This window comes from Oncorhynchus keta, chromosome 36 (genome assembly GCF_023373465.1).
Source record: "Oncorhynchus keta strain PuntledgeMale-10-30-2019 chromosome 36, Oket_V2, whole genome shotgun sequence".
NCBI lineage: Eukaryota > Metazoa > Chordata > Actinopteri > Salmoniformes > Salmonidae > Oncorhynchus > Oncorhynchus keta.
The window spans coordinates 9,706,894-9,733,923 of NC_068456.1; the positions used below are offsets into that span (position 1 = coordinate 9,706,894).

At 42.3% G+C, this 27,030-nt stretch overlaps 2 protein-coding genes across 4 annotated transcripts in view; one reads left to right on the forward strand and one right to left on the reverse strand.

The window, feature by feature from the left end:
* Positions 1-11,048: 11,048 nt before the first annotated feature.
* prph2b (peripherin 2b (retinal degeneration, slow)) lies at positions 11,049-18,045 on the forward strand. Its single transcript, XM_035754675.2, has 3 exons — positions 11,049-12,309; positions 13,833-14,079; positions 15,780-18,045. The coding sequence occupies exons 1-3, from the start codon at positions 11,729-11,731 to the stop codon at positions 15,984-15,986; spliced, it is 1,035 nt and encodes a 344-aa protein (XP_035610568.1). The 5' UTR covers positions 11,049-11,728; the 3' UTR covers positions 15,987-18,045.
* Positions 18,046-20,790: 2,745 nt separating this feature from the next.
* Positions 20,791-27,030, reverse strand: part of ubr2 (ubiquitin protein ligase E3 component n-recognin 2) — a 43,881-nt gene continuing 37,641 nt past the window's right edge. For all 3 annotated transcript variants that reach the window (XM_052498432.1, XM_035754072.2, XM_052498430.1), the window contains 3 exons: positions 23,855-24,025; positions 22,833-22,934; positions 20,791-22,620 (listed from right to left, as the gene is read on the reverse strand). In XM_052498432.1, the coding sequence (XP_052354392.1) occupies positions 22,479-22,620; positions 22,833-22,934; positions 23,855-24,025 (415 nt within the window). In that variant the 3' untranslated portion in view covers positions 20,791-22,478. The remainder of the gene's footprint in view (positions 22,621-22,832; positions 22,935-23,854; positions 24,026-27,030) is intronic.

The window sequence follows — 27,030 nt, forward strand, 5'->3', positions numbered from 1 at the left end:
CAGGTAGGCCTAGACAGAGCAGGTAGACCTAGACAGAGCAGATGAGTACAGGTAGACCTAGACAGAGCAGGTGAGTACAGGTAGGCCTAGACAGAGCAGGTGAGTACAGGTAGACCTAGACAGAGAAAGTTTTTGTTGTTGCAGCCCTGTTCTACTCCTTTATGTTAATCTATTCATATATGCAAACACACACCCTGTATTTATGCAAATGAGGCACATATAATTGTATTTATTTTAACACAAAAGACCAACCAAAAAACAGCTGATACCATTACAAAATGTATATATACGTACATTCTAAGAAAAAAAGTGAAATTATACAATAAATGGTTTACCTAAATTCCCACCAAAATCCATGAACTCCATTTGTTATTTGTCCGTGCCAGTACAACGTGTTATGTGCAAAAATCTGATGGATTTTAAACATTCAAAACGTTTGGAGTATCTTCATCCACTGTCCAACTGTTGCATTTATTAGAATGATTTTGAAAACCTTTGAACAATTTGAAGGGCCGTTGCTACTCTGTGTGTGTGTTTACGTTCTCTTTAAGATCCACCTCGTACTCGGCCAACATAACACACTGGTTTTTGCTCATCATAGCTTCCTTTCACATCATGACCTCAGTGGCCTCTGCCTCCAACTCCTCATCCACTGCAGAGGGAAAGGTTTTAAAGATTTAGAGTACCGCTGTACCATACCTCCTCCTGTGGGGGTACGATGGTCTGGAAGCCATGGTAGGGCAGTAGGTGATGGGTAGCATCCTCCAGTGAGGTGAAGGGGGACACATTTGGGTCCAGGCATGGTCTTGCGCTATCTGCTTGTACATTCACACACACACACACGCACGCACGCACGCACGCACGCACGCGCACACACACACACACACACACACACACACACACACACACAGGACACACACACACACAGCACACACAACTGTTCGCTGCTCACAGACACAGGACACAGACTCCCTCACAGACACAGACACAGACACACACACACACACTGCCCATGGCCCCCAATGGTGGAACAAACTCCATCAGTAACTACCCCAGTTTAAAAGTCCTAGGTTAGGGTTATACAGTTCAGGGAGAGGTCAAGCAGCTATAAGGACAGGTAGGTATGTCAACAGTTATTTACATTAGTGGCATGGTTCCACTGAAGGAGTCAGTTACTGTCAGGAAATGGATGCCCCAATTTGTGTGCTTCACTGGCAGATAAAGTAGTCCATTGATAAATAGTCCATTGAAATGTAGTCCATTGATAAAGTAGTCCATTGATAAAGTAGTCCATTGATAAAGTAGTCCATTGATAAAGTAGTCCATTGTGAATTGCTGAGTGGCAGGTCTGTTATGTCCACCACGCTATGGGAACATTGGGATGGAGGACCCAGCGCCCATCGGTGTGTCCACAATGAAGGAGGGGGTAAAACCTGCATTGAGACGTATCCGCTGTCCCTGCAGCAGACCTCCTCTCTTCAACTCAGTCAAAGGCCCGTTGGTACATGTCTAACAGAGCCTGGTGAAGAAAGCCCTGCTTCAGAACATGGGAGTTGTCCTCTTGGTGACCCACCTTTTTGGGAACCACTGATCTAAAGAATGCCTAGTAGTAGGCAACCAATCATAATCCATAGTGACTGAAGTGTAGAGATGCAGGGTAGGGTTATTGCCATGCTCCATGGTCACCATGGACAAAGGTGGACAAAGAGGGGACAAAGAGGAGAGGCAGAAATGAGCTTGGAGAGCATAAAACACCTGGGTTTGTTGTGTCTGATATCTAAAAGGGCTAATCCATTATTTCTCAACTGTGATGCCAGCAGCCACATCCCATTTAGCAGTAGGCTTAGGAACAGGCTATAGCAGGATAAGAGAAGAGATTAACACCTCCAGGTGTCACCTTTAGAAAACAACCCAATGGGCACACCTTGTCATTTCAACGTTCATAATTGAGTAATATTTGGTTGGGACATTGGTCAATGAGATTACATCCTATATTCACCCAGGCAAAAAGAGCCTAAAGTTAGCTGGATTTCCAATGTGTTATCACAATGCTTTCAATCATCTAAAAGCACAAGCAAAGTCCAATGGAAAAACAATGTCTTATTTTTGCTTGCGTTTTTTTCAACCAAATGTCTGTCACTGTGCTTTCAACCATTTTAAAAGCACAGCAGTTCAAATAGAAGTACATTTTCAGATATTTTGTTTATTTACACAACATATTGCGTTATCAATGTGCTTTATCTAATGGCAGAACCAAATCATCTGGATTGTGGTTGAGATAACATTAAAAGTACATGGTGCAAGTGATCAATGTTGTTCAAGATTCTGCACAGATTATTAGAGCAATTGTGAGGATCTCCACAGACCTGTGGCGACCTATGTGTAACGGATGTGAAATAGCTAGCTAGTTAGCGGTGGTGCGCGCTAAATAGCGTTTCAATCGGTGACATCACTTGCTCTGAGACCTTGAAGTAGTGGTTTTTGTGGAGCGATGGGTAACGATGCTTCGTGGGTGACTGTTGTTGATGTGTGCAGAGGGTCCCTGGTTCGCGCCCGGGTATGGGCGAGGGGACGGTCTAAAGTTATACTGCTACATATGCATGCGATCTTGAACATGCACGCTTTAAATTATTACATAAAGAAGACATTTATAGTAACAGTGACCTCAACATGTGGCCATTGATATGTTATTAATTTCAAGGTCGAATGTTACATTAGTTTGTAAAAGAGCTTCAACTTTAGTCTATTTGTTGTATTTCAAAAGTAATATTGAATTATGTTTGGTTGACAACGCAACCAAATATTAACATTAAAATGAGATGTAGATACTGCTTGGATAATTCCATCTGATCATGTCACGTTCTGATCTTTATTTCCTTTGTTTTGTCATTATTTAGTATGGTCAGGGCGAGAGTTGGGTGGGCAGTCTATGTTTGTTTTTCTATGTTTTGGGGTATTTCTATGTTTCGGCCTAGTATGGTTCTCAATCAGAGGCAGGTGTCATTAGTTGTCCCTGATTGAGAATCATACTTAGGTAGCCTGGGTTTCACTGTGTGTTTGTGGGTGATTGTTCCTGCCTGTGTTTTGCACCAGATAGGGCTGTTTTGGGTTTTTGTTTTTGTTAGTTTGTTCATGTGAAGTGATTTATTAAACCATGAATCAAAATAATTACGCTGCGAATGGAGCCTAATGGAGAGGTGCGTGTAGTAAGCACTAGATCTCCCGTGCTTACCCAGGGTGGGTCCGGACTAGAGTAGTTGTCCAGCCTGGGGAAGTGGTGCCAAGGTTGCGCACCAGAGCTCCAGTGCTCCCCCACAGCCCGGTCCTTCAGGTGCCTCCTAACACCAAGCCTCCTGAAGGTCTCCCCAGCCTGGTGGTTCCTGTGGCAGCCCCACGCACCAGGCTGTCTCTCTGTCTCCTCCCTGCAGGTGGTCTCCCGCCTGTCCGGCGCTGCTGCCGGAGTCTCCCGCCTGTCCGGCGCTGCTGCCGGAGTCTGAGGCGCCAGAGCCCCTCAGCCTAGAGGCGCCAGAGCCCCTGCCCCTCTGTCCAAAGCTTCCGCCCCTCTGTCCCGAGCTGCCCCTCTGTCCAGTGGGGTCATTGAGAGGGGTGGCCAAGGTTAGAAAGCCACGGAGGCGGACTAAGACAATGTTGAAGTGGGGTCCGCGTCCCGCGCCAGAGCCGCCACCGCGGACAGACGCCCACCCAGACCCTCCCCTATAGGTTAAGGTTTTGCGGCCGGAGTCCACACCTTTGGGGGGGACTGTCACGTTCTGACCTTTATTTCCTTTGTTTTGACATTATTTAGTATGGTCAGGGCGTGAGTTGGATGGGCAGTCTATGTTTGTTTTTCTATGTTTTGGGGTATTTCTATGTTTCGGCCTAGTATGGTTCTCAATCAGAGGCAGGTGTCATTAGTTGTCTCTGATTGAGAATCATACTTAGGTAGCCTGGGTTTCACTGTGTGTTCCTGTCTCTGTGTTTTGCACCAGATAGGGCTGTTTTGGGTTTTCACGTTTCTTGTTTTTTCATGTGAAGTGATTTATTAAACCTTGAATCAAAATAACTACGCTGCGCTTTGGTCCGCTTCTCCGTCAATGGAAGAAATCCCTTACAGATCATCTGGTTTAATACCATTCTTTAACTTTTATCTTTGGTTGAGTTGGAGAATCCAACTTATCAGTACCTCGTAACTTGTAACTATTTATTGTATTTCAAAGGTGATTTTGAATTGTGTTTGTCAATGCAACAAAATATCAACATTTGAAGTGGTATCTTCTGCTTGGACAGTTCCATCTGAACAATTTACTTAGTCTGGCTTTAATTCCAGTTTGTCAACAAATTAATGTTGGATTCACGTCTAGATTTCAACCAACAATCTGAGTTAAAGAAAAGGACTAAATCAAAGCTAATCGAATTTTCAATTGATTTAGTCCTGATTCTTTAACTTGGATTCTTTGAGATGGATACTTGAATCCAACATATCAATTATTCATTTGTAGATAAATTGGATTTAAAACCAGACTAAATAAGTTTCACAAATGGAACTATCCAAGCAGAAGATAAATATTGTTGATATTTTGTTGCATTGACAACCAAACACAATCCAATATCACTAAATAGGATTGGATTTACAATCAACCAGCTTGGAACCCTAGGCCTGTACAGTTGAAGTCGGAAGTTTACATACACTTAGGTTGGAGTCATTAAAACTCCTTTTTCAAGCACTCCACAAATGACTTGTTAACAAACTATAGTTTTGGCAAGTCGATTAGGACATCTACTTTGTGCATGACACAAGTACTTTTTCCAACAATTGTTTACAGACAGATTAGTTCACTTATAATTCACTGTATCACAATTCCAGTGGGTCAGAAGTTTACATACACTAAGTTGCCTGTGCCTTTAAACAGCTTGGAAAATTCCAGAAAATGATGAAATACATCCACAGGTACACGTCCAATTGACTCAAATGATGTCAATTAGCCTATCAGAAGCTTCTAAAGCCATGACATCATTATAATGACCTTCGTTATGTTTGGAGGAAAAAAGGGGGATGCTTGCAAGCCGAAGAACACCATCCCAACAGTGAGGCACGGGTGGCAGCATCATGTTGTGGCGGTGCTTTGCTGCAGGAGGGACTGATGCACTTCACAAAATAGATGGCATCATGAGGGAGGAAAATTATGTGGATATATTGAAACAACGTCTCAAGACATCTGTCAGGAAGTTAAAGCTTGGTCGCAAATGGGTCTTCCAAATGGACAATGACCCCAAGCATGCTTCCAAAGTTGTGGCAAAATGGCTTAAGGACAACAAAATCAAGATATTGGAGTGGCCATCAGAAAGCCCTGACCTAAATCCCATAGAAAATTTGTGGGCCTTCAAACCTGACTCAGTTACACCAGCTCAGTCAGGAGGAATGTGCCAAAATTCATTCAACTTATTGTGGGAAGCTTGTGGAAAGCTACCCGAAACGTTTGACCCAAGTTAAACATTTTAAAGGCAATTCTACCAAATACTAATTGAGTGTATGTAAACTTCTGACCCACTGGGAATGTGATGAAAGAAATAAAAGCTGAAATAAATCATTCTCTCTACTATTATTCTGACATTTCACATTCTTAAAAATAAATCCTCTTAGGGCTCGTGAACCGCTAGTGGGACACCTGTCGACGACATCTGGTGAAATTGGAGCGCGCCAAATTCAAGTTACAAAGTTGTAATATTAAACATTAATTTACATACAAATGACTTATGTATTTGAAAAACTTCTTGTTAATCCAATTGCGTTGTCAGATTCAAAAAGGCTTTATGGCGAAAGCATACCATGTGATTATCTGAGGACAGCGCCTCACGTCAAAATACTTTTTCAACCAGCACAGGCTTCACAACATCACAAATAGCGATTAAATAAATCACTTACCTTTGAATATCTTCCTCTGCAATCCCAAGGGGCCCAGCTACACAATGAATGTTTGTTTTGTTCGATAAAGTCCTTCTTTATATCCAAAAAAGTCTGTTTAATTGGCGCCATTGATTTCAGTAATCCACTCCTTCAACATGCATACAAAGGAATCCAAAAAGCTATCGGTAAACTTCATCCAAAAATGTCAAACAATATTTCTATACAATCCTCAGGATATGTATATGTGTAAATAAATGATAATATTTCAGATGGAAAGAACGGTGTTCAATAGGAAAGGAAAATAACAAAGCGCGCACCCTCATTCACACGCGCCAAAAGCCTACTTTTCCTGTTGAGCTCACTTTGGAAAAACTACTATTACTTGTTAGTTTTTCAAGAAACAAGCCTGAAACCCTGTATAAAGACTACTGACATCTAGTGGAAGCCATAAGTGCTGCAATCTGGGAGATATGTTTATATATCGACCCATATACTTGCATTGGAAAGGCCTGTGACCTCAAAAAAATGTAATTCTGGGTTTTCCTCAGGTTTTCGCCTGCCATATCAATTATGTTACACTCACAGACATTGTTTTAACTATTTTAGAAACTTCAAAGTGTTTTCTATCAAATTCTACCGATTATATGCATATCCTGGCTTCTGGGCCTGAGTAACAGGCAGTTTACTTTGTGCACGTCAGTCAGACGGAAATTCAGGATAATGCCCCCCAGCCTTAAGAAGTTTTTTTTAAAATAATACATTTACATTTACATTTACATTTAAGTCATTTAGCAGACGCTCTTATCCAGAGCGACTTACAAATTGGATAAAAACTTCTTATCTATGTTACCTCAGGGACAGGCTCTCAATAAAGGTAAGGAAAGCCCGGTGAAATTCTGTCCTGAAAGTGCATGGATGTGAATAACAAAACTACAAATTCCCGATTAGAAGCTGGCTAATTTGGTAGGCTAATTTAACATGTACAGTTTATGATGTCTGTCACATCACATGAAGACCATACTAGTAGGAAAATGTTTATGTCCTATCTGTGCTAGGAAGTTATATTGAAATTGAATTTGCCTATTGAGTATTTCTTCTGTCATTATCTGCCAGGAAACCTCCATTAAATAGCTAGACGATTTTCATTGAACATCCGAAGGGTCTGAGTAGGCCTAAATAAAGGCTTTCTGTTGGATTATAATCATCACATGACTTCACATGAGCATTGGCTAGTATTATTCTCAGAAGTCACAACCAACCTGGGGGTTCAGATAGGCTACAGGTCAAGACAGTCAGCAAATTGCTACAGCTTTTAGTGGTTCCCTTGTGTTGTTAGGGTGGGGAACAATGCTTTTTGTACATGCCTATTCATACTCTTAAAATACTGATAGGCCTAGAGTAAACACTAAAACAAATGTGGACCACAAATTGGATTAAGGTTGGGCTGAACAAAGCTTTAGTCTCTGAGCCAAACACATAATTATTCAATTTTGCGCTGAAAAAGGAAACTGCATCAGACACCTGCAATTTGTACATTTTATGCAAAGGATTATGAAAGTGAATGTTCTAATTAGTTATATGTGTTGAGCTTATCATTGTATCATGGAAGCGTTGAAAGAAAATTTTTTCAGAGCCAGGTTTGCACCGCCAGTTCAAGGCATTTCTGATTAGAAACGGAGCATGGTGATTTGCTAATAAACACAGTACAGTGAAGGCTTTAAAACCAAACTGACTCTGTGGGAGCACAAAGAAAATTTGAGCCACTTTCCCAGCTTGAAAGAAAGCTGTGCGTTTCCGAGCGCACAGTTGGCTGATAAAATAGGTATGCTTGCCACTTTGCTGTTTTGAAGCACAAAAAGCAGGTTGGAACGTGGAAAGAGCCACAAAATAATTGGAAAAGGGTGTGTCTTAGTGATATGTAGAGCCAGTAGAGAAAACTATACGGTTTTAGTCAAATGCTGTGTGGAAAATGCTATTATGCATGTACTTTTCTTTCTAACTAGTTTTGAACTGTGTATTTTGTGTTTTTTGGCTATTGGATTAAATGGTAGTTAATCAAATCAAATCAAATTTATTTATATAGCCCTTCGTACATCAGCTGATATCTCAAAGTGCTGTACAGAAACCCAGCCTAAAACCCCAAACAGCAAGCAATGCAGGTGTAGAAGCACGGTGGCTAGGAAAAACTGCCTAGAAAGGCCAAAACCTAGGAAGAAACCTAGAGAGGAACCAGGCTATGTGGGGTGGCCAGTCCTCTTCTGGCTGTGCCGGGTGGAGATTATAACAGAACATGGCCAAGATGTTCAAATGTTCATAAATGACCAGCATGGTCGTATAATAATAAGGCAGAACAGTTGAAACTGGAGCAGCAACACGGTCAGGTGGACTGGGGACAGCAAGGAGTCATCATGTCAGGTCGTCCTGGGGCATGGTCCTAGGGCTCAGGTCCTCCGAGAGAGAGAAAGAAAGAGAGAATTAGAGAGAGCATATGTGGGGTGGCCAGTCCTCTTCTGGCTGTGCCGGGAGGAGATTATTACAGAACATGGCCAAGATGTTCAAATGTTCATAAATGACCAGCATGGTCGAATAATAATAAGGCAGAACAGTTGAAACTGGAGCAGTAGCACGGCCAGGTTGACTGGGGACAGCAAGGAGTCATCATGTCAGGTAGTCCTGGGGCATGGTCCTAGGGCTCAGGTCCTCCGAGAGAGAGAAAGGAAGAGAGAAGGAGAGAATTAGAGAACGCACACTTAGATTCACACAGGACACCGAATAGGACAGGAGAAGTACTCCAGATATAACAAACTCACCCTAGCCCCCCGACACATAAACTACTGCAGCATAAATACTGGAGGCTGAGACAGGAGGGGTCAGGAGACACTGTGGCCCCATCCGACACCCCTGGACAGGGCCAAACAGGAAGGATATAACCCCACCCACTTTTCCAAAGCACAGCCCCCACACCACTAGCGGGATATCTTCAACCACCAACTTACCATCCTGAGACAAGGCTGAGTATAGCCCACAAAGATCTCCGCCATGGCACAACCCAAGGGGGGGCGCCAACCCAGACAGGATGACCACATCAGTGAATCAACCCACTCAGGTGATGCACCCCTTCCAGGGACGGCATGAGAGAGCCCCAGTAAGCCAGTGACTCAGCCCCTGTAATAGGGTTAGAGGCAGAGAATCCCAGTGGAAAGAGGGGAACCGGCCAGGCAGAGACAGCAAGGGCGGTTCGTTGCTCCAGAGCCTTTCCGTTCACCTTCCCACTCCTGGGCCAGACTACACTCAATCATATAACCCACTGAAGAGATGAGTCTTCAGTAAAGACTTAAAGGTTGAGACCGAGTTTGCGTCTCTGACATGGGTAGGCAGACCGTTCCATAAAAATGGAGCTCTATAGGAGAAAGCCCTGCCTCCAGCTGTTTGCTTAGAAATTCTAGGGACAATTAGGAGGCCTGCGTCTTGTGACCGTAGCGTACGTGTAGGTATGTACGGCAGGACCAAATCAGAGAGATAGGTAGGAGCAAGCCCATGTAATGCTTTGTAGGTTAGCAGTAAAACATTGAAATCAGCCCTTGCTTTAATGCCAGGCACCACACACTAAAAGGGGAAAAAATATTTTTTATCATATCACAATTAACTTTACCAGTTGAATGTTGCCTACAAATCAACAATTTCTCTCTGGACAAGTCTGGAGAATATATCTAAGCATAAACACACACCATTTTGTGAATGCAGATGCTTTTGAAGAGGAAAAATATGAGTTGAAGTGTGGGAAGCGGAAATGGCAGTTGAAGAGAAGCACACTGAAATTAGACTACCAAATGCAAAATGCCTATTTAGACCCAATCAACATATCTAAAAAGTAAGTTACCAAATATCATCCAGTTTGTAACATTCTCGATGAAATGACCTTTTAAATGTTGCAATTGAGTGTAGTGAGCTTTGAAATGATTGATGTATGTCCATTTTAAAGCTGTTCAATTTATTATAATTTTTTATATGAGGGTATTATCATACAATAAAGAAAATATACATTTGCATCAAGTTGACATTTTTATGTTTATAAAAATAATCAAAAACAGGAGTAATATAAAGCAGTTGGCTAGTGTAAAAAACGTGGCACGGTGTTGTTGCCATTTGTACCCCACCGCAACATTATACAAGATCACCTTTTCTACATGACTTTCTACGCCTGTCTCTCTGCTTGAAATCCATCCAGCTTACAGTGTATCAATGAAATTCAGACAACGAGTGGAATATATTGTTATATAAAACACAGATATTCAGCAGTGCATTGTACACTACACTATCATTCCAAATGGTAGTACATAAGAGTGACTCTTTCCACATTTTCCCATTGAAGCACACAAACTATTTAAGTTAACTATGCACTATATCATTTTGGTTCAGTACGTATCAGTTCGAGCAGTTTGATTAAGTGATAGTTTGTGGTATTGCTAATAAATGACAAGAAAATCATATCAAAAGTAAAGTGAATGAGAGCAATTTGAAAAACAGATACTTAGATTGAATGCGTATCCTAATAGAAAGAGTGATTTGGTGCAGTGAACAAGGACTTTGTGAATTGGTTTGTTGTACGCAGTCAATTGAAAATGTGCTTAGAGTTTTGAAACATGAGCCATGTTGATGATCTGTTTTGATTTTTGTACTTAGAGTTGTGAAAATGTACCGTATATTTGTGAAAATTGTTCTGTACAAAACATTAAGAACACCTTCCTAATATTGAGTTGAATCCCGTTTTGCCCTCAAACAGCCTCAATTCGTCGGGGCACAAACTCTACAAGGTGTCGAAAGCTTTCCACAAGCATACTGACTCTTGTTGAGCCGGATGTCCTTTGGGTCCTTTGGATCAGTCTTGATACAAACGGGAAACTGTTGAGCGTGTAAAACCCAGCAGCTTCGCAGTTCTTGACACACTCAAACCGGTGCGCCTGGCACTTAAAATCTTTTGTTTTTGCCCACTCACTCTCTGAATGGCACACATACACAACCCATGTCTAAAGACTTACAAATCATTCTTTAACCTCCTTCCCTTCAACTAGATTCAGCTGGCGGGGACAATTTCTTTCTTGGACAGATTTTGGCAAACACCCGAGGCAGGAGAGTCTTACTCTTAGAACACCACTCGCGCTGTCACTAGTTGGTTCACACTTGACAAGGTGGAAGTTCCTGCAGCCACAGGACCATCTCCAAGGTCTCCCCATCCCAGTGCAGCCCAGCACAGGTCATGTAGGAAGCTGACGCTTAAGCAACAAATCAAGTACATGGTAAGACAAGAGATTAAAGCCCAAGGCTCATCTGCTAAAAATGGGATCAGGGCTGATTAGCAGGGTTTAGGATGACGTACTGCAACTTTGTGGCTTGATCACTCTGCTACTCACCTGGCTACCTCCTTTTTGCAGGAAAAGGATCCACCTGGAATAGCTGTGTAGCCCGCTATCCTGTCATTTTGGGGGGATTTTATGTGAATATTTGTTTTATCATCTTTGGTGGCAGACTCCTCTGTCCACCCAGCACTATGGACTTTCCTGATTTGAGGTTGGTCAGAATGGATATGAAGAGGGGAACCCTTGCCAAAACACATTCTACAGCTCCTTTCTGGAACGGATTACAATTTTCCAACTGAAACTCTCCACGGGAACATTGTTGCCTAAAGGTCAACTGAGGTCTTAACTGTTACTGAAGAAATAACATTGAAAAAACTTGTTTTTACTATTTTGTATATTCAAATTTGTATATATATTTTTTTATCCAAGTTTTGATTTCGGGAATAGTGTACACTCTGAGGTAAGCATGGTGTTGATGAAGGTAAAGTTTGACTTGCCGAAGCGGGTGAAGCTTGCCCAGGGCCTGTGGCTCATGTACTGGCTAGCCGTGATGACCGGCATTCTGGTCTTCAGTCTGGGGTTGTTCTTTAAGATCGAGCTCCGGAAGAGGAGTGAGATGATGGACAACAACGAGAGCCATTTTGTGCCCAACCTGTTGATTCTAGTTGGCCTGGCTGCTTGCGGGGTAAACGTTTTTGGCGGCAAGGTGTGCCACGACTCTCTGGATGCTTTGAAGTTCGTCAAGTGGAAGCCCATGGTCAAGGGCTACCTGATGGGCTGCTTCGCTTTCAACATCCTCCTGTTCTTCACAGCTCTGCTGTGCTTCTGCATGCAGTTCCAGTTGTACTTTTCCCTGGCTGAGGGTCTGAAGAATGGGATCAAATACTACAAGGATACGGACACACCTGGGCGCTGCTTCATGAAGAGGACACTGGACATGACCCAGATCGAGTTCCGCTGCTGTGGCAACAACAACTATAGGGATTGGTTTGAGGTCCAGTGGATCAGCAACCGCTATCTGGACTTCAGCAACGATGAGGTCAAAGAGTGAGTACTGAAATCAGTAGCCGATAGAAAGCAATGTTGGTTGGATCATGGTACCCAGAAGGCCTAGATAGGCCCAAAAATTGTCAGTGTCTCTGCGTGTCAGCCAGAACCAAGAAATATGTCTTTCCACCAGAGCTCCTTGGCTTCGAAAGATTCCTTCAGTCTTTCCGATTGACAGAAAGGCTATTTTAGGAAAGAAGTACTGTTTTAATTCATGCCAAGTCTTATGCAACATAACACACATTGCTGCTACATAGGAGTTGTTTCTCACTCCTGACCATAGTCTCCAGATTTACTCATATGGTCTCTTGTGTTCTTGTGCAGGAAGCTGGGGACAGTAAATGAAAGAAGGTAGCACTTGCTGTCGCTAGTGTAAGGTAGTGACAACTTAGTTCATGTAAAACATACAAAACAAATAGTTTAATTAGGGGTATACCTTAAAGGGGGTCAGGGCAGGATAAATGTAGAGATAATTAAAGAAGTCTTAGTGGGATGCAGAGGATACCAGTGTAAGTGGAGTCAGGCTCATGTGCCAGGTTCTGATAAGTAGATAATCTCCCTGGGTCTAAATTCCACGTCCTTTAGAGCTTTACTGTCCCCCTAAATCATAATAAGACGGCAGTTAACTGTCACCAATAGACTCTGACACAACAGAAACACACTACCCCCCTCTCCCCCCAATAGTGTGCCTTGGTGGCAACTGATACTATATTTAGTCGATTTAGATTCTGATTTGAAGACATTGATTAAAGGGATAGTTCACCCAAATGACAAAATGACACATTGGTTTCCTGACCCTGTCAGCATTCTACGGATAAGGGATGACAGCAATTCATGCTCCGCTTTTGTTTACCTGGCCACTGTTTCAAATGTTAACTTGTGGGTATTCTTGGCCCAAATCCAATGCAAGTCAATGGTACCCATAGTAGCATGTTCATGCTTTATGTCCAAATCATCTATAAGTAACGACACAATCTTTTTTAGAATATTTAGGATGGATGATTTGGACATTTAGAAAGTAATTCAGGAATATGTTTGGAAGTGTGTGGTAATGTGTGAATAGCACAAGTGTAACGGTGTGCATGTTGAAACGCATTCGAGTTCATTCATGTGTGCACGTACAGTATACTTGACTGTGTGCATTGGGCATGCAGTGTTCATATGTTAATTCACTGAAGAGATACCCGCTGTCTCTCTCACTCACCAATGATCCCATCAAGAGGGTCCTCATGAACCCGGGTTGTAAGTCTTCAACCGTCAACATTAGCCCGAAGCAATCCCAACTTTCCTCCTGTCAGCCAAGGCCTCTCTATATGATAAAGCTGACTCATCGCTTAGTCATACAGTTAGTCTAGACTGACATTTAACATGTGAGCTGTTGCCTCATTTCAATGCTTCACATTGTCTGCGTTATGGCACTGACGTAAACCTGTCACGTGGATGACCTGCCGTGTGTGTGTGTGTGTGACATGGCCGGCATGACTTGTGACGTGTCCGACGTGTCTCTCTTGGCCTTTCCACAGCCGTGTCCTGAGCAACGTGGAGGGGAAGTTCCTGATGGAGAGTGTGCCGTTCAGCTGCTGCAACCCCGGCTCCCCCAGACCCTGCATCCAGCACCAACTGACTAACAACTCAGCCCACTATGACTACGACCACCACACCGAGGAGCTCAACATCTGGACCCGGGGCTGCCGCGAGTCCCTGGTCGCCTACTACGGAGGCATGATGAACAGCATCGGGGGCCTGATGCTACTGTACATCATACTGGAGGTGAGAAAGAGAAGAATAGGGAAATGGCTGGGGGTGGGGTGGGGGGCATTCTCTGGATGTCCTGTCAACGTCCTTCACTTCAGAGGGTAGCTGGCAACGTGCTAAAAACCACACGCAAACTAATTGATTAGCTGATTTGATTCAATTACACTTTTAAAAGGCACATGTGGGTAGGTAGTAGAGCAGGACTTGGCCCAGTGGTGTGGAGAACAGGGTAAAGAAAATGGAACAATTTAAGACTGTCCATCGGTTTCCCATTATTGGCCATATTGTAGAAGATGGCCATTTCTAACTATCTAGCTCAGTGAGTATTAGTAGAAGTCCAGCTGGTCCAAGTTGGCCACAGCTGACCAGTTCAGTGGGCACACATACCAACCCTCCTGAATATATTTAGACTGTAGGAGAACATGTGGCACTCACCAAGCCTAACTATCACCATAACGATGCCCTTCTTACAAGTGGGCACTGAAACATGCCATTACATAGTTGTTCTTAGCACTCACTTGACTTTCATGTAAATGACTTGCCAAAAGTAGACCTCTAGTGTCTGATCTATCTGCCCAGGCGTAAGTATCAAAAGTACATGTAACTGCTAAAATATACTTCAGTATCAAAAGTATAAATCATTTCAAATTCCATATATTAAGCAAACCAGATGGCACAATGTGTTTTTCATTTATTGATTTACTGATAGCCAGGGGCACACGCCAACACTCATTTGTGTTTAGTGAGTCTTGCCAGATCAGAAGCAGTAGAGATGGCCAGGGATCTTCTTTTGATGTGTGTGAATTGGACCATCTTCCTGTCTTGCTAAGCACTCAAATAGTAACGAGTACTTTTGGGTGTCAGGGAAAATGTGTGGAGCAAAAAGTACATTGTTATCTTTAGGAATGTAGTGAAGTAAAAGCAACAATTGTCAGAAATATAAATAGTAAAGTAAAGTACAGATACCCAAAAAAACGACTTAAGTAGTACTTTAAAGTATTTTTACACCACTGTGTGGGTGTGGTATACGCAGTGAGGGAGGATGAGGGTTAGAGGGGTTAATCTGGGCAGAGCAGAGACCAACAGGTAGCCTTCCTAGAAGCACTAATAGGTTTGCTATCTGGGTCAAAACAACAACACTTAAATTGTCATTTTGTGCCAAATCCAAATTTGAGATCTGTGTCAATTCATTGATGTCCAATTGGCGCCAATGGGAGATTTGATCTAAAAACCCAACCCACTGGGGGAAAATATTGTTTCAATGTCACTTCAACAACAAACAAAAAAAATGTGATGACGTTAAATCAACGTGGAAAACTAATTGAATTTGCTTAAAAAGTATCAACGTAAGAGAATGTGGTCTGTTTTTCATCCAACTTTTAATCTAAATCCAATAACGTGGTTACATGTTTTGTTGATTTCACGTTGAATTCACGTTGAATTCACGATAGTTGACAACTCAAACAAATGTAAATCAAAACTAGACGTTGATCTGACATCTGTGCCCAGTGGAAAGCCTTAAGTGACTATCATTTTGGTTGTCGATTTAGAGCAGTGATTAATACATTTGGAATCAGTGTTTTCTAAATCTAAACCAGAACGGGTACCAGAGATCTCTGGTGGTTCAGAGGCCATTTGGATTGTTTGATAATTACAGCATGTCCGTGTAAAAGCCTCTGTCAGTGACGTACATATCTGGTTGGTCTGGTCCTCAGGCAGGAGTGATGGTGGGCTTACAGTACCTGACCACTTCTCTGGAAACGATGGCCGACCCAGAGAACCCGGAGAGTGAGAGCGAGGGCTGGCTCCTGGAGAAGAGTGTGAAGGAGACGGTGGCAGACGTCATAGCAAAGATCAAGGGTCTGGTCGGTGCAGGGAACCATGTGGGGGAGGTTGAGGAGGGGGTGGCCACTGTGAGTTGAAAGGGTCTCACCCAAAGGGACTATCGACGGGAGCTCAAAGAGAACTGGAAGGAGTGAGAGGAGAGACATCTTTCTCGGTGAAACAACACATACTCAAACATACACACACAGACACATCAATGGACCCATGCACACACCCTTTGAAAAGTGAACAACTAAACCAACTCCTCACATGAAGGGAGAACTAAACTCAAAAATGTGAATGTACAGATGAAGTCGGAAGTTTACATACACCTTAGCCAAATACTAATAATTTGTCTAAGGTGTATGTCAAATTAAAAAAAAAAGGTCAGTTAGGATCACCACTTTAATTTAAGAGTGTAAAATGTCAGAATAATAGTCGAGATAATTATTTATTTCAGCTTTTATTTCTTTCCCAGTGGATCAGAAGTTTACCTACACAGGTTATGTCGATATAGGACTCGTTTTACTGTGGATATAGATACTTTTGTACCTGTTTCCTCCAGCATCTTGACAAGGTCTTTTGCTGTTGTTCTGGGATTGATTTTCACTTTTCGCACCAAAGTACATTCATCTCTAGGAGACAGAACGCGTCTCCTTCCTGAATGGTATGATGCCTGCGTGGTCCCTAGGTGTTTATACTTGCGTACTATTGTTTGTCCAGATGAATGTGGTACCTTCAGGCATTTGGAAATTGCTCCCAAGGATGAACCAGACTTGTGGAGGTCTACAATTTTCTTTCTGAGGTCTTGGCTGATTTCTTTTGATTTTCCCATGATGTTAATTAAAGAGGTACTGAGTTTGAAGGTAGGCCTTGAAATGCATCCACAGGTACACCTCCAATAGCCTATCAGAAGCTTCTAGAGTCATGACATAATTTTGCTGTTTAAAGGCACAGTCAATTTAGTGTATGTAAACTTCTGACCCACTGGAATTGTGACACAGTGAATTATAAGTGAAATAATCTGTCTGTAAACAATTGTTGGAAAAATGACTTGTGTCAAGCACAAAGTAGATGTCCTAACCGACTTGCCAAAACTATAGTTTGTTCACAAGAAATTTGTGGATTGGTTGAAAAACGAGTTTTAATGACTCCAACCTAAGTGTATGTAAACTTCTGACTTCAATTGTATATCCTGTCCATAATAATTCTGTATATATGTTAATCAGAGTATATTTTTTAAAGAAAAATAATGAAAGATATATTTGGGTTGTCAAAACATCTGTACATGAATTTGGGCTTGTGAATATCTAGAAAATGTAATGAAACCTCCCCTCCCCGGGAATCCTCTCCATTAAAAATGATGGACCTACCCTGAAACAATCAAGCCTAACATAGTTGATCTATCCTCATGTCTAATAGTTTTACCCCCATGTCCTTTTTACACTCCACAACTTGTGTTAAGTGGATATGCAACCCAATAGCTACACAAAGATATGTGTTTTTGTCAAGTATTCCAAAAATGTTCTTAGTCTGCTCAATTTAACTGCATTTTCTAATCCAAAACACATTATCAATGCCTAATTCCACCCGGTCAATCGGTCACATACGTTCCCTCACGGCAGCTTAAATCGGGCAGCTGCGGAACCGGTGTCCTGGCTGTCCCTCCCAGCCCCCTCTCACACTGGCCCCTGGGGGCACATAAACCCGGGCACTGTAGTGTCCCCATACAGGTCCCTGCAGAGCAGCGCCACATGCATTTACATCTATTCAACACACACTTGAACATTTATTGGTTATGTATCAGTGTTGCTATCTGGTTATATGTCTGCTTGTTGTATGAGGCAGATTAAACTCTGAGGGGCTATAGTGGACTGACTGCCCAGATGAGGTGCTAGAAGCACGTATAAGAAGAAGGTTGTGTACTTTTTTTTTGAGAGTTAACAATGATCAGATTGGCAGTTTAAAATCAGCATACCCTTTATGGGCAGATAGCGATGCTGGTCAGTTTGCAGTGGATACAAAAAGTCTTATCAGTTGTCATATTTTTACTTTCTGTGTGATCACGATTTTCTTCCTTTGTAATATTGAGAGTTCATCTTTTCTGTAAATTCAGATTTTGAGATATTGTGTAAGATAAAAGATATATAAAGAGAACAAGAGTCGGATTGTCTGTTTTGTCCATAAGGTTTTGTCTGACATGAGTCATTTCTAAATTGATACTGCACACTTAAAAATGTCCTGTCACAGACATATGTACTCACATTCATACAGTTTTTAAAAAGTCTTTATTCACCATGGCCTATGCTTTACATTTCTCCCCTCATTCTCTCCCTTTGTGCTAACTTCACTTAAGTGACATGCTGGTTGCGGTAGTGTAGTACCGTATCCAAATGATGAAAAACGTCAATTAGGGAGAACCGGAGGTTCACAGCTGATGAGGCGTACGTGTAAAGAACCCAGTAGGAACCCAGCTTTCCCTGATGGGATCATCAGTAACGTGTGGTTCCCACTCAGCAGGGATCAATCCTCAGTTACAGGACAAACAAGTGACTAAAATCACTAACTGTGCCACCCTCAGAAGAGATAAGTTGTCGCTAGTTATCAAGTCCCAATTGAGAAAGAGGTCTTCTGACTAATGGGTCTTCCAGGTTAAACAAAGGTTTAATAAGAGTAAGTGTTGGATAATACATGTCAAAGGGTTGAGGTATATCCAGCAAATACAATTGAAAGGATACTTACCTATACCCTTTTTAATGTGTCCCCTGATATGTTCAACTAAGCCATAAAAGGAGGTATCCTTACCTGAGGGGTAGGTTCAGTTGAGCAAGAACAGTAAATATAGTTGTATACGTGAGAGTGATAGTGGGGGGTAAAGGGGACATCTGTCCTCTGGAATATAGCTTAAAGGATCTAAAGCACAAACAGCTGCTGAGGAGATAAGAGCAGTAAGAGGCTTTGATGTGCAGCTTAGCCCCGTCAGGTGATCGCAAGGACAGGTGCCTCTGACGCAGGGAGATGCCCAAAGCGTCTTTGACCAGATGGGGCGGGCCAGCCTCTCTCCTGCAGAATTACAACCCAATTCCTCTCCAATCCTCAGGAGGCCTGGATATCTGTGCCAGAACGTTAGATCTAATTACTGATGCTAGGAAACGTAGTGATGCACATTTAAATACTGAAGTGGTTTGGGTTAGTTTTAACCTTGTCCCCAGGCTTGTGGCTGGGAATTATCCAAGGGAGACATTCTAATTGAAAATGTATTAAATTAAAAAATGTATTACCTATTAATAAGAATAGGAATGCAGCACTTAAATACTACTCTGTGACTTCCCTAAAAAAAAATCAAGTTTGAGTCTGGGAATGTTTCAAAGAAGCTTCCAAAAATATCTCGTACCTCACCTTGAATGTTTCTAACGTCAGCGTTGCTGTAATCCTGGTTAACCGCTGGTTAACTGGTTAAGTGTTCTCATTATACCAGCAGCTTTATTCTTCAACTGGGCCTTGGGAGCCTAATCCACCTTATTATCCTGGACGGTTTCCATGGTGGTTATACTGGGAGGCCCTGACAGATCGGAGATGGGCACAAGTGCTGCTCACAGCAATAGGGATATTAATATCACACAAGGTCACACACACACAAAGCCCAGCAGGGGTCTTTGCATTAAAGGGTTATTGCGAGATTTTGTTCTACTTACCCAGAGTGAGATGAACTCATTGATACCATTTGTATGTCTCCATGTGAATTTGAGGGAAGTTGCTAACTAGCATTAGCACCATGCCTGGAAGTCTTCGGGTACTGCTAGCGTACCATAGTCTAGCCTTCGTCATTGCGCTAACGCTAGTTAGCAATGGCGCAGAAAACTACCTTCAAACTGCACGTAGAGACATACAAATGGTTTCCATGAGTTCATCAGACTCTGGATAAGTAGGAAAAAGGCTTACTTGCCTAAATATCGCACTAAGACCAGGTATTGGCAGGGAGGGACCTCATGATAAGACTCAAAAAGTTCAAATCAAATCAAGATACATAGCTAGGTCCCAATTCAATATATTGAGATACTATATGTATTGTGATTAGACTTTGCAATAGGGTGAAAGTGGTGTAATATACATGACATTTGAAATATGATACTACGAAAGTCTTAATGATTTTGCCAGGAAGAACATGTTTTTGCTGACAACTCAGTCAGAATGTTATATGTAATTGAACTGTTAAATGACCATAACAAAATATTACGATTCAAAGATTCGTAAGCCTTTGAATCGATTCACTATACATGCGATAGAGATCAATGGCACCCCCCCCCCACAAAAAAAGTGGATATTAACCAAATCAGTCATGATTTCTGTGTTCCAACAGGCCACACAACATGGTTACTAAAATCCAATTTGGATATATTTGGCTGTTTTAGCTGCATAATATTTTGAAATAATCCTTCGTTCTGCTAAATGCTAACTCCCATTTGTATGAGTTAGTAGCATAGCTAGCCATCTAGAAATCAGTGGTGCTACTTGATTGTCTTGAAGCTGTTGTTAAGTGTAATGTAATTGATTGGTGAAGATGACAAGTATTGGGGATGACACCCATACAGCATTATACTCCGATTTTTATCTCAACATAGTGTGAAATACACATATATATATACACACAATAGCCTAAATGTAGGCAATTTTGATGTGGGGTGGGGGGGGCAATGAGGAGATTCTGTCCCCCACGTGGGGACGCCTGAGTAGCGTTGCCAAGGCACTTCCAATGTTTTGGTCAAGTTCAATCGATCTCTCTACCATATCTATTGCAACAAAAAAAAAAAAAAAGTATAGCAATATTGATTTCCCCCCCAGCCCTACCATCGTCTAGTGACTACTTCAAAGTACACCTCACAAATAGACAAGACTCAGGCATTCCTTTTCCTTTTTAATTCGGTATCATTTTACAATATAGTACAATGTACTCATTTATACAATAATTAACATATTAACAAGTCTGTGACATGAAAATAATGATGCATCCTCGATATTGGGAGTGTGTTGAAGAATGGGGGTGTGGATGGTTACCATAAGAATATGCCAAAGGAGTGATAGGAGGAAGAATTATTGAGCTTCAGGTCCCAGCATCAGGGAGACCCTGCATCAGAGAGCAGTGTGTGTGTGTGTGTGTGTGTGTGTGTGTGTGTGTGTGCGCGTTCCTCTAAAGTGCCTGCATGTGATTCTCCTGTTAAGTTTCTGAGCTTTAAGGATGATATTTCAGGCTACCTGTCATGTCACACACTGCTGCCCCCGCTGTAGGTGTGGTAAATGGTACAGTCCGGAGACAACCTTATGATTAGGGCTAGGACTACCTGACCAAAAACACAACTCTGCGCTTTACTTATAGGCTAAAGCTAGGTCCCAGAGTTGTTTTCCAGGTCAGGTCGTCAGGCAAACTCACAGGCCCTACTTATGACAACTTCACAGTCCATACATGGAAATAAGGTTAAAGGGATATGTTCCGGCACTCTTCTCAGAGATCCAAAAAAACAACAATACAAAAACAATTACCAAAACAAAACAAACCCCATCAATGCACAACATCCACGTCAGATAAAAAGTGAGAGACTACATGGCTCTCCAACAAACCACACACATATTACCACAAAAGGAAGAGGCAGCCTTGCAGTAAAGGCTCATATCAGGTTTCCTTAAATATAGTGTTAAAAAAACAAATAGTTGACAACAGTCTGGATGCATTCAAAACGCACATAAACATAACCTGCAAAACGTTTCACACGCCAACATACACAAGGACAAATTGAAAAAACAAAACACAGGCACTCGGGAGTTAAAACACACAAACACCGGTTTGTTACTGCACTGTGCATTTGGGTGTCCATCAGACTGGAGAAAGTATTCAATGATTGCAGCAGGGGGGAGAATATACCTTTGTATTGGGGTCAATCAATTTCAGGACTTGAATTGAAATTCCAATTCAAAGCTGAAAAGCACAATTTATTTTCAATGAGGATTTTTCAGCTCTTGGGTTCAAACTTAAATTCAAGGGAATTGAAATAGAATACTGTTAAGGGCACAATCTGACCTCACCTATAGACCTATCAGATGACATTTTGGCCCAAACTCTGAAATGAGCAGTCACTGGCTGACAAAAGCAAGGATGAAAACCTTGTGCTTACTCAAAATGTTTAGTTTCAAAGCAATCCAACACGGCAGCCATCTATCTACCTTAGAAATAATTTAAATCGTATTTGAATAGGCAGAAATTAAATAACATTCCTATAAAGAAGTTATACTCTGGAGTATTCATGTTGCACCCGACCCCGGCGGCCCGATGTGTCAGCTAAATGCTTTAGAATATATAGATTTCATATTAAATCAGAAAGAAAATAGAGGAACACATTCTTTCCAGGGAGAAACAGCAAAAAGAAAAGGAGGAAAACATACATCCAGCCAGAGGGGGAGAGAGGGAGGAGCGAGAGAGGTGGGGCTCTGTTGCCATGTCCACCACGCTGCTGCTCTCCCATGTGCAGAGTCCCCCATGTTGGGAGAAGGGGTGTATCCGACTCTGGTGGGTGGGGACCTATAGTAATCTATGACATTCACAGGTGCTGCCAGTCGATACCCACCAGGGTCTGGTTGGCCTCCTGGGCGTGCCCTATTTCCTCTGTGACGCTGTGCTGGCGCCACAGCTTCTGGATCTTGCGGTAGCGCTGGTGGCACAGGTGCAATGGGTTCCCCCGCCTGGATAAAACAGAGATGTTTTAAAAACAGCGGAGCACAGCAACACACACTACTGGACACCTTTCAGCACAGACCAATAACATTTACAGTAGTGGGTCTGAAAGTTGTTTCTGGGGGACTCTAATGAGCGCCGGTGTCTGTCCCAACCGTTTGAGAAGCCATTTTGAGAACCACTGCTGTACTGTAATGAGTGAATGTGCAGTGGTGTTCACCTTAGGCCCTGGTCCGTCTCTCCATAGTCATCCAGGTAAGGAGGAGCGTAGAAACAGCCCTTAGTTTTACCAGACAGGAACAGAACCTGGCTCTCTCTCACTCTGGAACACAAATGATAGCATTATACTCGTACACTCATGAACGTCGGTAAATCTGTCATTTTGTTGTTGTCAAGTAACCATTTCTTTGTGCTCGGGGTAAAATGAAAATAGAGGTCTTTGACCACGCACACTAATGGGGGGTTTGTCCATCGAAAGAACAATATGCAGAGAAGCACTCAACCCTACTGTAAATGTGGTGGTGGATCTTTGATGTTATGGGGATATTTGGCTTCAACTGGTCCTGGGGCCCTTGTTAAGGTCAAAGGCATCATGAACTTTACCCAGTACCAGGATTTCTTTTGGGCCAAAAACCTAGTTGTCTCTGCCAGGAGGCTGAAACTTGGCCGCAAGTGGATCTTCCAGCAAGGCAATAACCCCAAGCACACATCAAAATACACAAAAAAATAAAGTTAATTGGCCACAAAATCAACATTTTGCAATGGCCATCTCTGTCACGGACTTGAATCTCAATGAAAACCTGTGGTTGAATTGAAGAGGGTAGTTCATAAGGATATCAAGGGTCTGGAAAGATTCTGTATGGAGGAATGGTCTCAGATCCCTCCCAATGTGTTTAACTCATAAAACATGTTAGAAAAGGGCTCAGTGTCGTTATCCTCGCAAGGAGTGGGTGCTAGAGTACTGAAAACAGAGGATCCAATCATCTTTCAGATGTATTTTTTAGTATTACTTGTTAAACAAATTCATTCTCTGAGCAAATGTATAAGTATACAATAACGTGTATAGATTTTTTGGGCATACAATATAGCTCAGGATTATTTACTTTATACAGTCTTTTTCTGCTCATCTTTATCAAGGCATCCAATAATTCCAGACCCCACTGTATACAGGCGCACATTTCAACACACACACACACACACACACACACACACACACACACACACACACACACAGGTCTGTACCTGAGGAAGATGCCTACTCCGGCTCCGCAGGCAAAGGTGTGCGCGGTGCAGGCTCCCACGTCCTCTCCATCTAGCTCTGTCTGGCAGCAGTAGCTCTGTGAACACAGCATGGAACCACACACCAGGCACAGGGTGGGCGCACGGGACTTATCCCCACCCGACTTGGGGCACCTGGGGGGAGAGCATAAACACACAGTTGGGGCCAAATACACTACATGGCCAAAAGGTATGTAGATATCCACTCATTTTGAAGGGGTTCGGCTATTTCAGCCAGTATAAAATCGAGCACACAGCCGTTCAATCTCCATAGACAAAGACTGGCAATAGAATGGCCTTACTGAAGAGCTCAGTGACTTTCAACGTGGCACAGTCATAGGATGCCACCTTTTCAACAAGTCAGTGAGTCAAATGTCTGCCCGGCTAGAGCTGCCCCCATTAACTGTAAGCACTGTTAATGTGAAGTGGAAATGTAGAGGAGCAACAACGGCTCAGCCGCAAAGTGGTAGGCCACACAAGCTCACAGAATGGGACCTCCGTGTGCTGAAGCGCAAGGGAGAACTGTTTGTCGGAAGCTTCATGAAATGGGTTTCCATGGCCGAGCAGCCGCACACAAGCCGAAGATCACCATGCGCAATGCCAAGTGTTGGTTGGAGTGGTGTAAAGCTCGCCGCCATTGGACTCTGGAGCAGTAGAATGTGTTCTCTGGAGTGATGAATCACGATTCATTTACATGTTAGTCATTTAGCAGACACTCTTATCCAGTCACTGTACCCCAACTGTACACATTTCCAACTAATCTGTACCCCAGACAATTGACTCAGTACCAGTACCCCCTGTATATAGCCTCAATATTTGTGTTACTTTTTATTTTATTGTTTACTTTAGTTAATTTAGTAAATATTTCACAGTAAATGTCTACAGCTGTTGTGCATGGGACAAATAAAACTTGACTTATAATCGTGAGAGCATACATTTTTGTATTTTTTCATACTGATCTCCCATGTGAATCAAACCCACAACCCTGGTGTTGCAAGTGCCATGCTCTGCCAACTGAGCCCCACCAGAGGACCAGATTCACCATTTGGCAGTCCAACAGACAAATTTGGTTTTGGCGGATGCCAGGGGAACGCTACCTGCTCCAATGCATAGTGCCAACTGTAAAGTTTGGTGGAGGAGGAAAAATGGTCTGGAGCTGCCCCCATGCACAAAGCGAGGTCTATACAGAAATGGTTTGTCGAGATCAGTGTGGATGAACTTGACTGGGCTGCAGAGCCCTGACCTCAATCCCATCAAACACCTTTGGGATGAATTGGAACGCCGACTGTGAGCCAAACCTAATCACCCAATGTCAGTGCCCGACCTCACTAATGCTCGCGGCTGAATGGAAGCAAATCCCCGCAGCAATGTTCCAACATTTAGTGGAAAGCCTTCCCATAAAAGTGGAGGCTGTTATAGCAGCAAAGGGGGGACCAACTCCGTATTAATGCCCATGATATTGGAATGTGGATGTTCAATGAGCAGATGTCCACATCATTTTGCCCATCTAGTGTACATTGGCACCATTGCACATTTCTTAACTTCTTCGAGATAGGGGGCGCTCTTTTAATTTTTGGATAAAAAACGTTCCCGTTTTAAACAAGATATTTTGTCACGAAAAGATGCGACTATGCATGTAATTGACAGCTTTGGAAAGAAAAAACTCTGACGTTTCCAAAACTGCAAAGATATTATCTGTGAGTGCCCCAGAACTAATGCTACAGGCGAAACCAAGATGAAGTTCCATACAGGAAATGGCCCAGATTCTGAAGGCGCTGTGTTCCAATGTCTCCTTATATGGCTGTGAATGCGCCAGGAATGAGCCTGCCCTTTCTGTTGTTTCTCCAAGGTGTCTGCAGCATTGTGACGTATTTGTAGGCATATCATTGGAAGATTTACCATAAGAGACTACATTTACCAGGTGTCCGCCCGGTGTCCTGTGTCGAAATTATTGCGTAATCTCTAGGCCCATGCGCGTTCCATTTCTTCAGAAGAGAAAGTCAACTGCCACGAAGGATTTATCATTGATAGATGTGAAAAACACCTTGAGGATTGATTCTAAACATCGTTTGCCATGTTTCTGTCGATATTATGGAGTTAATTTGGAAAAAAGTTTGCGTTTTAATGACTTAATTTTCGTTTTTCTTCTTACCCAAACGTGATTAAGATAACGGAGTCATTTGTCAACACAAATAATCTTTTAGTAAAAACTGAACATTTGCTATCTAACAGAGTCTCCTAATTGAAAACATCCGAAGTTCTTCAAAGGTAAATGATTTTATTTGAATGCTTTTCTGGTTTTTGTGAAAATGTTGCCTGCTGAATGCTAACGCTAAATGCTACGCTAGCTATCAATACTGTTACACAAATGCTTGTTTTGCTATGGTTGAGAAGCATATTTTGAAAATCTGAGATGACAGTGTTGTTAACAAAAAGTTAAGCTTGAGAGCTAGCATATTGATTTCATTTCATTAGCGATTTTCATGAATAGTTAACGTTGCGTTATGGTAATAGCTTGAGGCTGTAGTCACGATCCCGGATCCGGGATGGCTCGACGCAAGAAGTTAAAAGCCCAATCCAGTCAAAATTCTGTTTTTGCTGTGTTTTATATCATGTTGTAAAACAGCTGATGAAACTAACATTGTTTAACAAAATTATTACAGCAATGTATTTAAACATTACTAGGGCCCAAACTCAAATCAGTGTTTGAGGGGTGCCTTCCACCAACTGCTCTCATTATAAGTTATGGAAGTGATTCAGATTGACGCATAGGGTGTCTATATAGGGAAAAACACACGTTTTAAATAGATTGTTCAAAAAGAACAGACATTTCCCACCTTTATTTCACCCCTCAAACACTGATGATTAAGAGCAGTTTGCTGCTGAAGAGTGGGCCAAATTGCCAGTAGAAAAAGGTACAGCAAGCTCAATGATGAATACAAGAAGCATTTCTCGGCAGTTATCTTGGCCAAAGGCTGTGCAACCAAATACTAGCACCAGGGTGCCAATCATTTTGTCTCTGCCATTTCTCTTTATCTTCTAAAATGATTCATTGTCAACTTAAGTTTATAAAAAATAAAATTGGTTCTGCAATGTTGAAAATCAGTGTGGAGACCAACAGTTTTCAATTTCAACTTATT